This window comes from Galeopterus variegatus, unplaced genomic scaffold (genome assembly GCF_000696425.1).
Source record: "Galeopterus variegatus unplaced genomic scaffold, G_variegatus-3.0.2 Scaffold5755, whole genome shotgun sequence".
Taxonomy (NCBI): Eukaryota; Metazoa; Chordata; class Mammalia; order Dermoptera; family Cynocephalidae; genus Galeopterus; species Galeopterus variegatus.
In genome coordinates, this window is record NW_007731866.1 from 47513 (window position 1) to 62325 (window position 14813).

At 41.7% G+C, this 14813-nt stretch overlaps 1 protein-coding gene across 1 annotated transcript; it reads right to left on the reverse strand.

The window, feature by feature from the left end:
* Window positions 1-4701: 4701 nt before the first annotated feature.
* On the reverse strand, window positions 4702-14061 carry A4GNT (alpha-1,4-N-acetylglucosaminyltransferase). The gene is made up of 3 exons (XM_008589916.1): window positions 13897-14061; window positions 10429-10865; window positions 4702-5351 (listed from the first exon to the last, which is right to left on the reverse strand). Exons 2-3 carry the CDS (start codon window positions 10837-10839, stop codon window positions 4737-4739), a joined length of 1026 nt encoding a protein of 341 aa, XP_008588138.1. The 5' UTR covers window positions 10840-10865; window positions 13897-14061; the 3' UTR covers window positions 4702-4736.
* Window positions 14062-14813: the final 752 nt, after the last annotated feature.

Genomic DNA, 14813 nt, shown 5'->3' on the forward strand with positions numbered 1-14813 from the left:
CAAGGACATGGGGAGAAAATGGAACCCCTGCACTTGCTGGTGCAAATGCAAAATGGCACAGCCACTGTGGAAAACAGAATGGTGGCTCTTCAAAGAATTAAACATAAAATTGCCATGGGATCCAGCAATTCCACTTCTAGGTGTATACCCAGAAGTATTGAAAGCAGGGACTCAAGTAGGTATCTGCACACTCGTGCTCATGACAGCATTATTCACAATAGCCAAACAGTAAGAAAAACCCACGTGTCTGTCCACAGATGAATGGATATAAAAAACACGGTATATACATACAATGGAATATTATTCAGTGCTAAAAAGGAAGGAAATTCAGACATATTCTACAACATGAATAAACCTTGAAAACTGCCTTAGTCCAGTCAGGCTGCTATAACAACATACCATACAGGGAAGCTTGTAGATAACAGAAAACGTGTTTTTCTCACAGTCCTGGAGGCTGGGAAGTCCAAGATCAAGACACTGGCAGATCAAGGCCGGCTCAGGACCTCATTCTTCTGAAGGGAAATGCAGAGCATCTGAGGTGTATGAGACAGGTCTCCCAAAGCAGGGATGCTGGCCGCTAACAATCCCTGACGTGATTTGAGGTCAAAGGTGTATCGTTGGTTTTTCACAGTGTTGATAGACAGACATACAAAGAGGGTTTTACATAAAAATCTGGTTTGCTGATTTCTCTTGAAAAATCTGAGGATCTGGCAACAAAAGGTCTGCACTCTCACATGTCCAAAACTGGCTGGAGCTGAGGAGGAATCTCTTGGTTAGGCAGGACGTACACACTCTAGCTCATTCTCTGAGTTAATCACTGTAGGAAGTGTGTGCATGTGCAGAAAAGACCTCCTTCCTCAGGAAAAAGCTCTCTTCTGCAAAAATGAAAATGTAGGGCCAAAGTAAGGCATACCAGGATCCACTCTGGAAACAAACCTAAGGCATGGCACCTGGTGGTGACCTGGCCACTCACTGGCTGGCAATAATAGGGGCAGGATCTGGAACGAGCTGCCCCCACAACTTCCTGCTCTTGCCTTTTTTGGGCAGGATTCCCCTTTGGCAGTTTGACCAGGCCTAGGACTCTTTTTCAGAATGTTTATAAAAGCATAAAATATAATAAAATACATTATGTATATATGATATATATATAAAATATATAAGACTACAGAGGACACCAATATATTGAAAATATAGCTATGAAAACACTAGAAAACAAATTTGTAATATGATAGTATTTTTGTTCATTAATGCATGTAATAGCAAGATTTAGCATCTGATTTAAAATTAGTGAGAGTGTAAACAATATTTCAAGATATCTGCAACACCCTTAATGGGATATGAAAATATCTGTGATGTTTAACAACAAAGTCACAGGTACTCCTAATACTAGTGTGGTTTGTGACCTTCATTCATAAATGAAGGAAATGATAAATTTAATATGATATGAAAATACCTGTGATGTTTAATGACAGGTCACAAGTACTACTAAATATGACTGTGGAAGTGATATTAAAGTAAATGATAAATTTTAATTAACAGTAAAAATAAAGATGTAAATTCACAGATGCCCCAAAATCTATTCACAGACCCCCAAGTTAAGAACTCCTGCCTCAATATCACCAGAAAAAAGCACATTAACCTTGCTACTTAGCATAGAAGGTTCACCTGAGACCTTAGGGCCCTAATAATTCCCCTGGATAGGAAAGCTGAATCTTTATTTCTTGAAGGGGAGCAAGGTGGTAGAAGGATATGGAAGCATGGCATGAAACCTGAAAGACATTACTAAAAGATGACAGGTTGGATTACATAAAATTTTAAAACATATATGGTGAAAACATAATAAATGAGGTTAAAAAAAACAAAAGACAGAATTTAAAAACTGCACATAATTATAAAGTGTTGTATCCTTAATATATAAAGAGTGGTTACAAATCAATAAGAAATAGAAAAACAACCCAATAAAAAAGTTGACAAAAGATATGACAATTCATAGAATAAAAAAACATATTGCCAATTAAACATGTGAAACATTCAATCTCACCAAAATTAACATTAAAATGTGGTATATTTTTAAAACTATCCTAATGGACAAAATTAAGTAGATTTTTTTGTGTTGGTTTGAGATGAGAAAATGGGCAGTTTCAAACCACCCTTTTGAAAAACAATTTAGCAGCATATGTTAAAATTTAAAGTCCTCAAAAATGTGGACATCAGAATTTTTGCTGTAGCATTACAGGTACTACTAAAATTAGAATCAACTTAAGGGTCCACCAATTGGGTATTGATTAAATAGATCATAATATATCCTACAATAAAACACTATGCAGCCACTATGAAAAGTAAAGTATATCTTGGTGTGCTAATAAGAAAAGATGCCCAAGACATATGTATTGTTAAAATGAAAAACAACTTGCATAATAATATGTATCATATGATTGCATTTATGTTTTTAAGAAACTAAACATATGAGAAATTCAGGGGTGGTATTCAAAATATTTAACAACTAATCTGGCACAGGCAACAACCAGTCAGCACAATGGATGCTGGCCTTAGCCCTAGAGCAGGAAACTAGACAGGCCTCTGGGGCCTCTCTTAACCTTTTAGCTGCTGGATTTTGGGAGTCCTGGGGAAAGAGTTAGGGCAGACAAGGTGATAGTGCAAGGTACTCCAATAGCTTGTGGCCAAGACTTCTTACCAATAAGCATGAGCATATACGCAGAGAAAAAGTGAAAGACACACCACACTTGACAATGGTACAAGAGGCACTTTCACTTTTTGCTCCATACAGTCTGTTGTTTGCAATTCTAAGAATGTGTGTAGGATTCGAAAAAGAAATATTAATATAGGGGAAAATACCAGTTTTACCCTATTGCAAAGTGTAGTATGACATAAATACATGGCATAGACTAGTAGAAAGCCAGAAGGAATCCAAACTTATCTGGGGTCCCAGGAACCCCTCATTTCTTACCACTCACTACTCTTATTACTTTGCTTGATCCTCCCCATCAACACCACCACCATGTTCTGAAATACTTTTTTCTACTAAACAAACTGCATTTATTAAGTAATACATTATTTCCCATATTTTATTAATCAAAAACATATTTTACTGCCAGGTAAAACTCACTATAAAAATCGAATTATCATTATTGCCACAGTGAATTCATGTAATCACAGCCTAAAATAAGGAAATGTGACATTCAGGTTGATCTACTTGGTCTCATCACAAGAGAATTCATATATTTTTTAAATATTGAAAATATTCTTAATTAAACCCCCCAAAACCCTAGAAGTCAGGAATGTTAGTTGAAGAACCAGTTGTCATACATTCTTTCCTGTGGAGATAGTCAGGAGAGCTGAAAACCAGCAGGGGTCCAGGGACACAACCCAGAGGACAGCCATGGGTGTGGGGAGTTGGAGGAATAGGCAGCCATCATAGCCTGGCTGTGGTATCAGATATCTGAGAGTCCAGAGCAAGCAGCTGGGAATAATTGAAGCTGGGCAGGAGACATAACTTGTGCACATCTGTTAATAAGACTATCAAAGTTGTGATTCTCAAAGAGGGAAATATTAGAATGAAAGGGGATGGATGGATGGACTTCGAAAAGGCATCTTAATTTTATATTTGCAGAAAACTGTTAACGTTTTTCCCATAAAGCAAACTATCAAAAGGAAAGTTCTAGAAAATCTTGGCTGAAGAAATGTATTTGTGGAAGAAATGTTAATTCTCATACCTCCTGAAAAGAAGAGATAATTTTTAAATTTTTTAATTGACATAGACATATAAAAATTGTATATATTTATGGTGTACAACATGATGTTTTGAAATGGAAGAGATAAATGTTTATGTGAATCTAAAAAGAGCAGCAGTTTTAAATAATTTGAGTTTGCTTTTATGAGCCAATTGGGGCAGGGTAAATGTATATATTAGAAAGGGGTAGGGTAGGAAATAGCAGACACCCTGGGGATGGGAGGAGACTATGTCAGGGGCATGCGGCCAGAGATTAGGATATAAGTGCTGGGGACCTTTTCTGCTTGATCCAGCTATATCCTCAGCACCTAAATCAGTGCTTGGCACACAGAAAGGGCTCAATATTTATCAATTAAATGCATGTCAAAAGCAGGACTAGAAATCAAGTCTCTCTTTTCCCCAGACAATGCTCTAACAGGTCCTGGAACTAATCTTACAATATTAAATAGAACATGTAGCAAGACTGCTAGCTGCCTATCCCAACACCCCTTTCCTCTTCCTCCTTCAATTTCCCAGCCTCTCTTGCAGCTATGCTCTCGGCAGTGAGCTGTAAGGGAAAGCATTATATGGTACTTGCAAGAAGTCTTCATAAAATCAAGGGGGTACATCTTTCCTCCTCCCTTCATTCTGCTGCCTGAAATGCAGATGTGATGGGCTGGAGGTCAGCAGCCACATGGACCATGAGCTGTGAACACTAAGGGCCAAAAGCAGAAAGATGCAAAAAGCCTGGGTCCTTGATGACTGCTGTTACCATACATGCCCTGGGTCCCCCACCTCCAGACTTCTGTTACATTTGAGAGAAATAAACTTCTATATTTTATAACCACTGTTCTTTGGGATTGTTCTATCATAGACAGAGACAGTTACTCTTAACTGGTGTGTGGGGAAGCCCCACCCCTCTGGAGACAGTGGAGATTAAATGAGGGTGTGGCACTCCAGAAGGTGTCTGGTTCCACCCTGCAGTAGCAGCAACCCCACATTGGCTCTATTTGTTACCTAGACCCAGCTCCCCAGTCACTGGCCCCTCTGGTCCTTGAATCAGGTCCCTGTAAGTCCTGGGACAGTGCTTGCGGTAGAGATTTTCCACCAGTGTGTTGCTTCCTCTAACCACTGCTCTCCCCTCCTGGTTCATGTAGTTCCACAAATGCAGGGCATAAGAGTCATTGAAGCTCGGGTCTCTGTCCCAGACTTCATAGTAGCGTCTCCACTCTGGATAGGAGATGGGGTAAAATCTCTGGGGGTGTAGGAAGGACATGTTCAAACACTTGAGGTCACTCAGCTCCTGGAAGTCTCTGAGTTTGCACCACACCTTCAACATCCTTGTCATCAAATCAGGACCCTGGTGGCCCCAAGTGTCTGAATTGTAGTGTTCAACAAAGTTTTCCATGCACCCCCACAAGAAGGGATGGCGGGGGCGGAACCCAAACACCCCATTACTAGAGTACTGAGAAGCTTGTGCAGCCAAAAAGTTCTCCTCAGGGATGGGCCTGATGGAGATGACATCGGTGTCCATGTAGATGCCACCGTATTTCCAGATGATGGCCAGGCGGGACGCATCCGAGCTGACATGGAGCCAGTTTTTCTCTACACTGGAGTTTATCTGCAAGAATAGGTGCAAATCAGCCCCAAGTAGCCAGAAAGAGGGAAGAGTGTCACAGCAGGAGGCCAGGCCCAGAGTAGCTGGGGAGCAAGCCAGCTTCCCAAAAATTAATTTGCCACACGCCCAATTTTGCAAATTTACCAAACTTACCTCCGCCCCCAAAATTTTTCTTTGAGTAAAAAGTTTACAGCAAACAATATCTATGGGAAGAGTTTAGCAGCTTTTAAAGATTTCATGAAATTGTTTTATTTTTAATTAAGGCAGTGGAAAGATAAAAAAGAAATCCAGAAGGGATTTCACGATGAACTGTATGAATCATTCTCCAACACGAATGTACATTAACCATAAATATGCAACTGTGAAGGAAGAATCAAAAAGAGTCCTAAAAATGCTAAAAACTGATGAAGAAAAAATAAACTAGGAAACTAGAAAAAATCAATATGTATGCTATTTGAGAAATTAGTAAAAGAATCTTATAATGCATGCATGCATGCCTTTGTTCACTTATTAATTCTATTAATAATATTAATTGAAGGCCTACTTAATATGTGCCAAGCTCTGTTACAGCTGCATAGGATACAGCAGTGAACAGACAAAAATCCCTCCTGGGAGGAGATAGACAAGTAAATATAAACTGCATTGGGTGTTGATAAGGACTACAAAGAAAAAAAAGCGGGGTGGGGGGTTGGCTATGAAAGTGGCAGGGTGGAACACTATATTATATTAGGTTTCAGCGGAAACTTGAATGCATGGGTGAACCATGCCCATATCTGGGAGAAGAGGGTTCTAGGTAGAGGGAACAGCAAATGCAAGGGCCCTGAGACAGGAGCACACTTTCTATGTGCAGGAACAGGAAGGAGGCAGTGTGGCTGAAGCAGCGTAGAGAAGGGAGGGGTTAGGCGATGAGATCAGAGAGGGATAGCAGTGGGAAGGGAGGGTAGACTGTGTAGGCTGGGGTCAAGACTTTGAAATTATTTGCAATGTTTGGAATAAAGGAGTGATGTGATCTGAATTAGACTTCAAAGGGTCACTCTGGCTGCTGTGTGGAAAACAGTCTAGGTTGGGGGTTAAGAGATGGCAAAAGCAGAAGACAGGAGGCAAGTTAGAAGGCTTTGGCATAATCCAGGCAAGAGATGATGGTGGCTTGGACCAGGGAGATAACAGTGGGGGTGAGAGAAGTGGTCAGATTCTGAGTACATGTTGAAGCTAAGCTGGATTGGATGTGGGGTGGGAGAGAAAGGAGTCATGATGATTGCAAAGGCTAAAAGTGTGAGCAAAACAGAAAATGACTTTTTTAAAAAAAGAATAAAAATAAATCAGTATAAATGACAATGTTCCATATGGAATGCTATGATTTTGAATACAGAAAACAAAATATATTTTTCTGAATTTAAATAGTTAATTAAAAGGTTAAATAATAAAAAAAAGAAAAAATAAACAACCATCTTTGGCTTTTGACAAAATAACATTTTTAAAAATTCTACTATAAAATCAAATGAAAGCAAGTCAAATAAAACGTTGCAGGAATCTTCACAAGAAAAAATAAACAACCATCTTTGGCTTTTGACAAAATAACATTTTAAAAAATTCTACTATAAAATCAAATGAAAGCAAGTCAAATAAAACGTTGCAGGAATCTTCACAAGCTATTAAAGATCATCATATTGTATACACTCACTGAAAACCTCATAAATAATAATAATAGCTAACATTTATAAATAATTGCGCCAAGCTTTTTATAATCTACACATACACAAATACTCAAAGATAGGTACTGTTATCCTTATTTTTCAAGTGAAAAATTAGAAGGAACAGAAGCTCAGTCATTTGTCCAAGATAAAAGAGGCAGAGGTTGGATTTGAGCCAAAGCAGTCTGGCTTCAGATATCCATTCATTCAAAGCAAACAAGGTTTTGGTAAAAATAAGTAAATATGATTATTTAGTAAATTGGCAATTGTTACTGGACATCACCAGAGACATAGGATATCAAAAGCCACGCAGAACCAGAGGAGGAGGAAGCCTGCCTTGATGTGGGTATTACACTAACGCCAACCTAAAACACCAGAGCTCCAACAGGGGCAAGTACCAGAAGGAGGTTTGGGGTTCTGGATGCTCAAAGAATAGATGCCCAACCCCACCCTACACCCACAGTATTCATCCCTGAGCATATTCAAGGGGTACAATTGCCCAGACCAGTGCAGCAAGCCCAATGGTCACCAGCAAGTTATGGCACATTCAGTCCTCCCAAACAGGTGGTCCCCAGCTGTCCTGCGTGGCCTATCTGGGGCAGATCATGCCACAGCCCAGCACCCCAACAGTATCATGGTATGATACCTGTAGATGCACAGACCAGTGTAGTACCTTGCAGTCTCAGATGGAGCAGAAACTTAAAGGCTCTGCATCCCAGGGCCCACCTTGCTCCTAAGATCCAACATAGTAAAATTAAGGTGCAGCTCAGAGCAACCCAAACTGTGCTCCATAAACATTAGTCCCAAGAGATTATTTATGTGTCACACTGAAAGAGGATTCCATGCTCAAATAAGTTTAGACAGTGATGGATTGAATCAAATTAAAATTTCTTTAGTTCAGAATTGAAAGAGGCTTTAATATCCTTATGTGCATAATTCATCTGTGAGAAAAGGATGTAACAGGCAGCAACTCCCAAAATAATTTGACTTGAGATTTCTTTTTCCATAGAGCCCAATAGTACATTAGTACTAGTCTAGACCAGTATGGAAACCTGTATGGTCCTGGATACAAATATTATTAATATAATTATAATATATATAATATTATATACTGCAATATGTAGTATAATGATATAATAATTATACTAATAGTATAATTAGTTTCAGTCTAGCCCAGTATGGAAACTTGTGTGGCCCTGGAGCACCCGCTAGCAGGCTAGTACTGAGAGCTTCAGGGACCAAACTGCACGTGCTCTCCACTCCCAGCACCTGCTTCCCTGGCCCCAGCCACCTACCCTGTTACTGGCTGGGGCAGAGCCACCTACTTGTCAGGAACCTGTTGGCAACTGCCAGGACCTAGCAGGTAGAAACTCAGTCCATTGAGCAGTTCCACCTCCTCCTGACAGGTCCCAATTTGAGACTTCTGGCTCTTCCAGAAGGGAGATGGGCACTTTGGGATCTAGAAGTCACTGAGGCCAAGTGTGAAACTGACCCCAGGAGTTGTCCCTGGCCCCAACCCCTACCTGCCTGTCCCACCAGACCCTCCCCCTAAGGCCTGTCACTTAGTCCAGAAAATGTCTCCACCCAACAGCAACTTGGTGCAAGCATGACTACCACCCAAGACAGTCCACCCCATCCCCAGGCTAATGATGCAGGCCAGGACAGGAGTTTTCTCTCTTTCTATGTAAATACTGTAGTAGGCTAAATAATGACCACTCAAAGATATCAGGTCCTGATTCCTGGAACCTGTTACCTCATATGAGAAAAGAATCTTTGCAGATGTGATTAAGTGAAGGGCCTTGAGATGAAGAGATTATCCTGGATTATCCTGATGGGCCCTAAATGCAACCACAAGTTACCATTAAGGAGAGAAGTAGAGGGAGATTTTACACACACAGAGGAAAAGGGGATTTGAAGACGGAGGCAGAGATTGCAGTGATGGGCTATAGGCCAAGGAATGCCGGCAGCCCCCAGAAGCTGGTGAGAGGCAAGAACAGTTCTTCCCTAGGACCTCCAGAGGGAATTCGGCCCCGCTAGCACCTTGATATCGGTCCAGTGAAATTAATTTGGGACGTCTGGCCTCTAGAACTGTGAGAGAATAAATTTCTGTTATTTTAGGTGACCTCGTTTGTGGTAATTGATTACAGTAGCCATAGGAAACTAACACAAGTACCTAGATAATAATCCTCAATTTTGTCACTTGGCCCGCAAAGCCTGAAATAAAAAGTTTATTGCTATTTGTCCAGATTATGATTAGAATTTAAACAGGACTTTACGTGGCAAGCAAATAGTATTATTTTGATATCAATTTTTAAATTACTTTTTGTTTACTTAAATAATTTTATTAATGAAATTAACACATTGTCATTACTAAATTCACTCCTAATGCAATCATAATAAAACAACTTCTACTAGTTTTATTGTGTTGTATAGTTTTTTCAGGTCTTTTTTTTTTCAGTAGATGAATGTGGGTTTTTGCATAACAGAAATCATTATAATTGTTATAATTACATTATCAAGGGGGGATTTTTAATTTCATTTTGTGTTATAGTCTTCATAAGATGTCATTTTTTAAAACTATCAGTTAAAGCCTACATAATGAAATCATTGAGTGGTTGTACTACAATTTCCTCAAGTACTGCCTGAATGTGGGTTCTCTATGAGAGAAATATTAAATTGAAGTACATTTCCTTATTATGCTATGCTGTTAAAATAAGGATTACAAAATTCCTAAGAGCTCCAGGATTTCTCAGTCATATCTTCTTTTTTTTTACCGGTAGGGGGATCGCAACCCTTTGCACGGTGTGGTCTGCACCACGCTCAGCCAGTGAGCGCACCAGCCATCCCCATATAGGATCTGAACCGCGGCCTCGACGCTACCAGCGCCACACTCTCCCGAGTGAGCCACGGGGTCGGCCCTCTCAGTCATATCCTAATATAGCAGCACTCCACTGATTGTTCATGAATTTTCTACTTACATTATTTCCATGTTAAATATTTCCTGGTTTCCACCTCAGACACAAGGAAAGTTTAACATAGATGGGTTTTAAAAGTGTAGTAAAAAATAAGTGTTCTGTACAGCTAGAAAAGATATAAAAACTCATTCAATTAAGAATAGTCTGAAAAGTAACCTAGATCCCAAAAGAAATAAGGCTGGAAGCAAAAGACACCAGGCTGAAGATAATCCTAACTTAAATCTCTCCTTTTTTACTTGTATCAGGTCTCAATGTGGTAGAAAGAGGGGAAGGCAAGAGTCGAAAGATCTGGGTTCTAGTCCCATCTCTGACACTGAGTTCTTTCCCTCAGTTTACCCATCTATACATGAGTAGGTTGGACTCATTTCTGTGGCCCCTCCCAACACAGATATGCTAAGTTTCCTAAATACTTACTTGAGTGTACCATGAAAACAATGGCGTGTCTTCAAACAGCCTTTTCATATCCAAAGGGATGAAGAAAACGTTGTCTATTGCTGAGAGGAGGGAAAAGGCTGGGTAAGTGGAGGTTGAGGGCAGATGTGAGGAACTGTTGAGACCCTTCATAAAGAATGCAACAGGCTGTTCGGGATAAGTCTTGGCAGCAGACTCCACTGCACAGGAGACCATTGGGGGTGGCTCCATTCTCTCCGAGGTCTCTATAAACACAATGCTGTGTCTGTGGCTCAGGAGGGCTTCTGGCCCCTGCTGGGACCTGAAGGGAGGCAGGCAGAAGAAGAAGCAGCTGGACTTCAGGGTGAGCTGGTAGAGGAAGCCACAGGCAAGCAGCAGGATAACCAGCAGGGAGAACTGGGCCTCCTTCAGCATGTCTACTCCTCTCTCCCAGCCCGCTCCTTTAAATCAACAAAATTAATTTAAAATCATTCACAAGACCTGATAAAGATAGCACGCAAGAAAATGACACCTGGGGCTTCCTGGTTAGCTCAGTTGGTTAGAGCACAGCCTTGTAACACCAAGGTCAAGGGTCAGATCCCCATCTGGCCAGCTGCCAAAAAAAGAAAAGAAAAGAAAAGAAAATGACACCTGAATGTTACTTAAAAACTTAGATGAAAAAAATCCTAAATGAAATATGATCAAATCAAGTCCAGCCGTGATTTTAAAAAAAAAAGTGCATCATAAACTAAGTTTTATCTTAGATTTAAGAATGGTTACTCAGGAAATGATTAATTAGTTAATAGGAAAACTATTGATGAAATGCATTATCTTAGACTACAGAAGAAAAGCCATGAGATCACTTTGGCTCAATAGATGCCAAAATGTGACAGAATTTGACATCCACTCATGATTTTTAAAAAGTACAAGGAAACTTTTTTAAGCTGATAAACTATGTCTGCCAGAACACATAACAATCATCATGTGATTGAAGAACATCATATGAAACATTTGAAGCATCCCATTAAGTTTAGGAATATGATATGGATGTCCATCATCACTGATACTATGCAACACCATTCTGATCATTGTAACCAGTACAATGAAACAGGAGAAAGGTATCTCTACTATGAATATTAGAACAGGTGGTCAAGATGGTGGAATAGATGGTTCCCAGCGTCACTCTCTCCCACAAATCAACCAATTTACAACTATTAAAAAGCAACAACAGTCAAGCAGGGGCTACTAGAGCTCAGGGGAAGAGGAGGAGAGACCTATGGAGTGCATGAAGGCGAGAGAAGCCACGATGAGAGGAAAACAAAGAACCGCTCCTACCATTTTGAGCCACAGCTGATTCAAGGTTGGAGCTGGTGAGCTCACGAAGCAGGAGCCAGCAAAAGCCACAGCTGTGCCCTTCCTCTGAAGTTGCTTGGAGTCAGGAGGGGAGAAGAGGGCCTTGGTGGCCCCCAGGATAGCAAGACCACTAACAGGGTACTCGTGGACCCACATAGGAGTGAAGAGCCACAACAACTGAAAAAAGGAGCCACTCAGAGGCCAGTGAGTCATCGCAAGGGACCAGCAGCATGGTCTGTCCCAAGGGAAGTGTTTAGAATGTGGGCAGTGGTGAGACTGGCACACCAGGGGAACACTGGGACACAGCATGGATAGCTGATCTGCCCCCCAATCAGCACATGCCCACTCAGTGGAGACTGGTCAGGAATATAGAACTGCACAGGGAGAAGTTTGCTGAAAAGACTCAGGCCCAGACCAGAGTTTCTACACAACCCAGGTGTATTGGACCTCTTCATAAGACCCAGAAGTACCTACAAAGTCATCCATTAAAATCTGAGCTGCAGGGCCGGCCCGGTGGCGCACTCGGTAGAGTGCGGTGCTTGGGAGCGCGGCGGCACTCCCACCGAGGGTTCGGATCCCATATAGAGACCGGTCCGCTCACTGGTTGAGCGTGGTACGGGCGCAACACCGAGGGTTGCGATCCCATTGCCGGTTGCGGTATGGGCGCGACACTGAGGGTTGCGATCCATTGCCGGTCACGAAAAAAGACAAAAAGGAAAAAAAAATCTGAGCTGCACAAAAAGCCTTCCCCAGGGAATCAGCAGCAAAGCAACAATTTAGCTCAACCACAGAGTTCAAGTGCTTGTCCCCATAGGAAGTTCCCCCATTTTAGAAGTAAGCAAAGGACAACATATTAGTTCCAGTGCAGAGTTTAAGTGGTGGGAACAGAGAATAATCCAACACAGAACTGAAGGAAAAAACAAAACACCCAGAGACCGGAGACAAAGTTTGATATTAACTAATGAAGATCTCACTTCACCTAAGAACACCTATAAAACCTAGAAGGACCAGAAGCCCCCTGGGCCCCCAAGCCAGGAAGTGGGGAGGGCCGGGGGCCTCAGCCATGACCCCTGACACCTGCAACCAGTCCGGCAACGACCACCAAGCCATCACAGGAAGTACCCTGGGCTCCGGGGCTGGGGCAGTAGTGGGCCAAGGGCTTCTTGCACGACCCCCTGACATCTGCATTTAGCCCATCAGTGACCAAGCCACCACTGGAAGCCCGCTGGTCTCCTCTGCAGGAATGAGGGGAGTACCACAGGCCTCAAACACACCCCCCTCCTTCCTCCTTCTCCCACCCTACTTCCTTCCCCCTTTCCCTGTCCACCTCTCACCCAACTGCTATGCAACAACATCTTACAATGTAAAAACAGATGGAGCTGGGGCCTGACCCCTCCTCCCACAACCAGGTAAGGAGCACGCCAAAAACACCACTTCCCTGTGGGTGGCCTACCATAGCCAACACAATAGCCATGGCTGTCACAAAATCAGCTAAATGCCACAACCACTTGGCAGATGGTTCACCAGCCACTTGAGTGCATTGACACAAGGAGAGTCACCAGCAGAGACCAAAGAAGAGAAGAGGATGTCTCTTCACAAAGCCCATTCCAGATTGATAGAAGCAGCATCTACTCTACGACAATGGTGAGGGACCTGAACACACTCTCTCAGCACTGAATCTAGGCAACAAATCAACAGAGTAACCATTACTCTTTCAGAAGGAGAGAAGTAGTCTAGGGTTATCAGAGGTGGGAAGGAGGGGGAAGGAGACGGGGAGAGATTGGATAAGGGGCATAAAGGATAAGTATTATTTGTAATAATGTATATGCTAATAATATTGATTTGATCAACATACATCAACATTGAACCCCCAAAATTTGTATAATCAATTATGATTCAATTTAAAAAGTATTAGAACAGGCAAAAGTATCACTAGTTTCAGAAAATATGATTGCCTACCTAGAAAATCCAAGATAGTTTACTGAAAGACCAATAGAACTAAGAAGAAAATTAACCAAGGAAGCAAACTGAAGGTTAAAGAGTTAAATCAGTTGCCACGACCACACAGTTAGCAAGTAGCAGAGCCCTGACTCTAACTTGGGTCTACCTGCTATCCAAGCCCAGGCTCTGAACCGTTACCTGCAGTGCTTCCCTCCCCATAAATGTTAGCTCTAACTCTAGCTAACTCCAGGAGAGCAGAGATCTAAATTCTTGGGAGGTCTGTTTTTGCATTCCATAAAACTCTTTTAGAAAATACAAAACCAGTAAACCAGAGCTTACCTTCTAGCCAGAAACTTGCAATTAGCCAGTATATGAGGTCTTAGAAATGAGAAGTTTTTTCTGCTATATACTTCCTGATAAATCACCACCCAATCTTCCAATTCAACACTGCAGGGTAAGTAAATCATTGGCAGAAGATTACAAGAAGTTCCCAGGAAACTCCTCCCATTACTAAGTTCCCCCAAACATAGACATTTGGGGACAATAGGAGGTTAACAAGATTTTTCAGGTGACCCACGCACTAATCCTGCCTGTTCATGGACCTATCAACCAGGGCTATTGGGGGACCATTTCACCTGGAGAAAATTATATTGTAGCATAACCCTGGGGCCAACAGATCCTGCATGTGATCAGCTTATCTTGAATCAAAATCATGGACAGAGACTCAGGAAAGCTTTTTCACCAGACAATCCTGTAAGTTGGTCCAAATGCACCCTTTGGAAACACAAATCTTGATTAAAAGAAAAGAAAGCCCATCGCCACAAATAAACAATGGACAAACCCCAGTAGTCCAAAGTCCCAGTGATCTGGAATGAGAATTGATTCCCCAATGTCAGTTACAGTGGCTACTGGAGGGATCCTTTTGCCCTGAGGTCTCCCTTGTGGGGTATGAGACTCCTCCTGGTCTCATGAACTTCATCGCCTTTCACTGATGTGGCAATTTCCACATCTCCCAAGATATTTGCACTCTCCTGTGGTCTATTTCCCATTGCCCCTGGAATGAGCACTTAGCAATCCTTTTCAAAGCTATCATCTGCTCAGAGGGTCACCTGTCT

Excerpts from the sequence above, each read along its gene's own strand:
- A4GNT (XM_008589916.1), bottom strand. The coding sequence starts at position 10,839 with ATGCTGAAGGAGGCCCAGTTCTCCCTGCTGGTTATCCTGCTGCTTGCC. Across the intron at positions 5,352-10,428 it reads TGTTTTCATGGTACACTCAA|ATAAACTCCAGTGTAGAGAA; the intron begins GTAAGTATTTAG and ends CTATTCTTGCAG.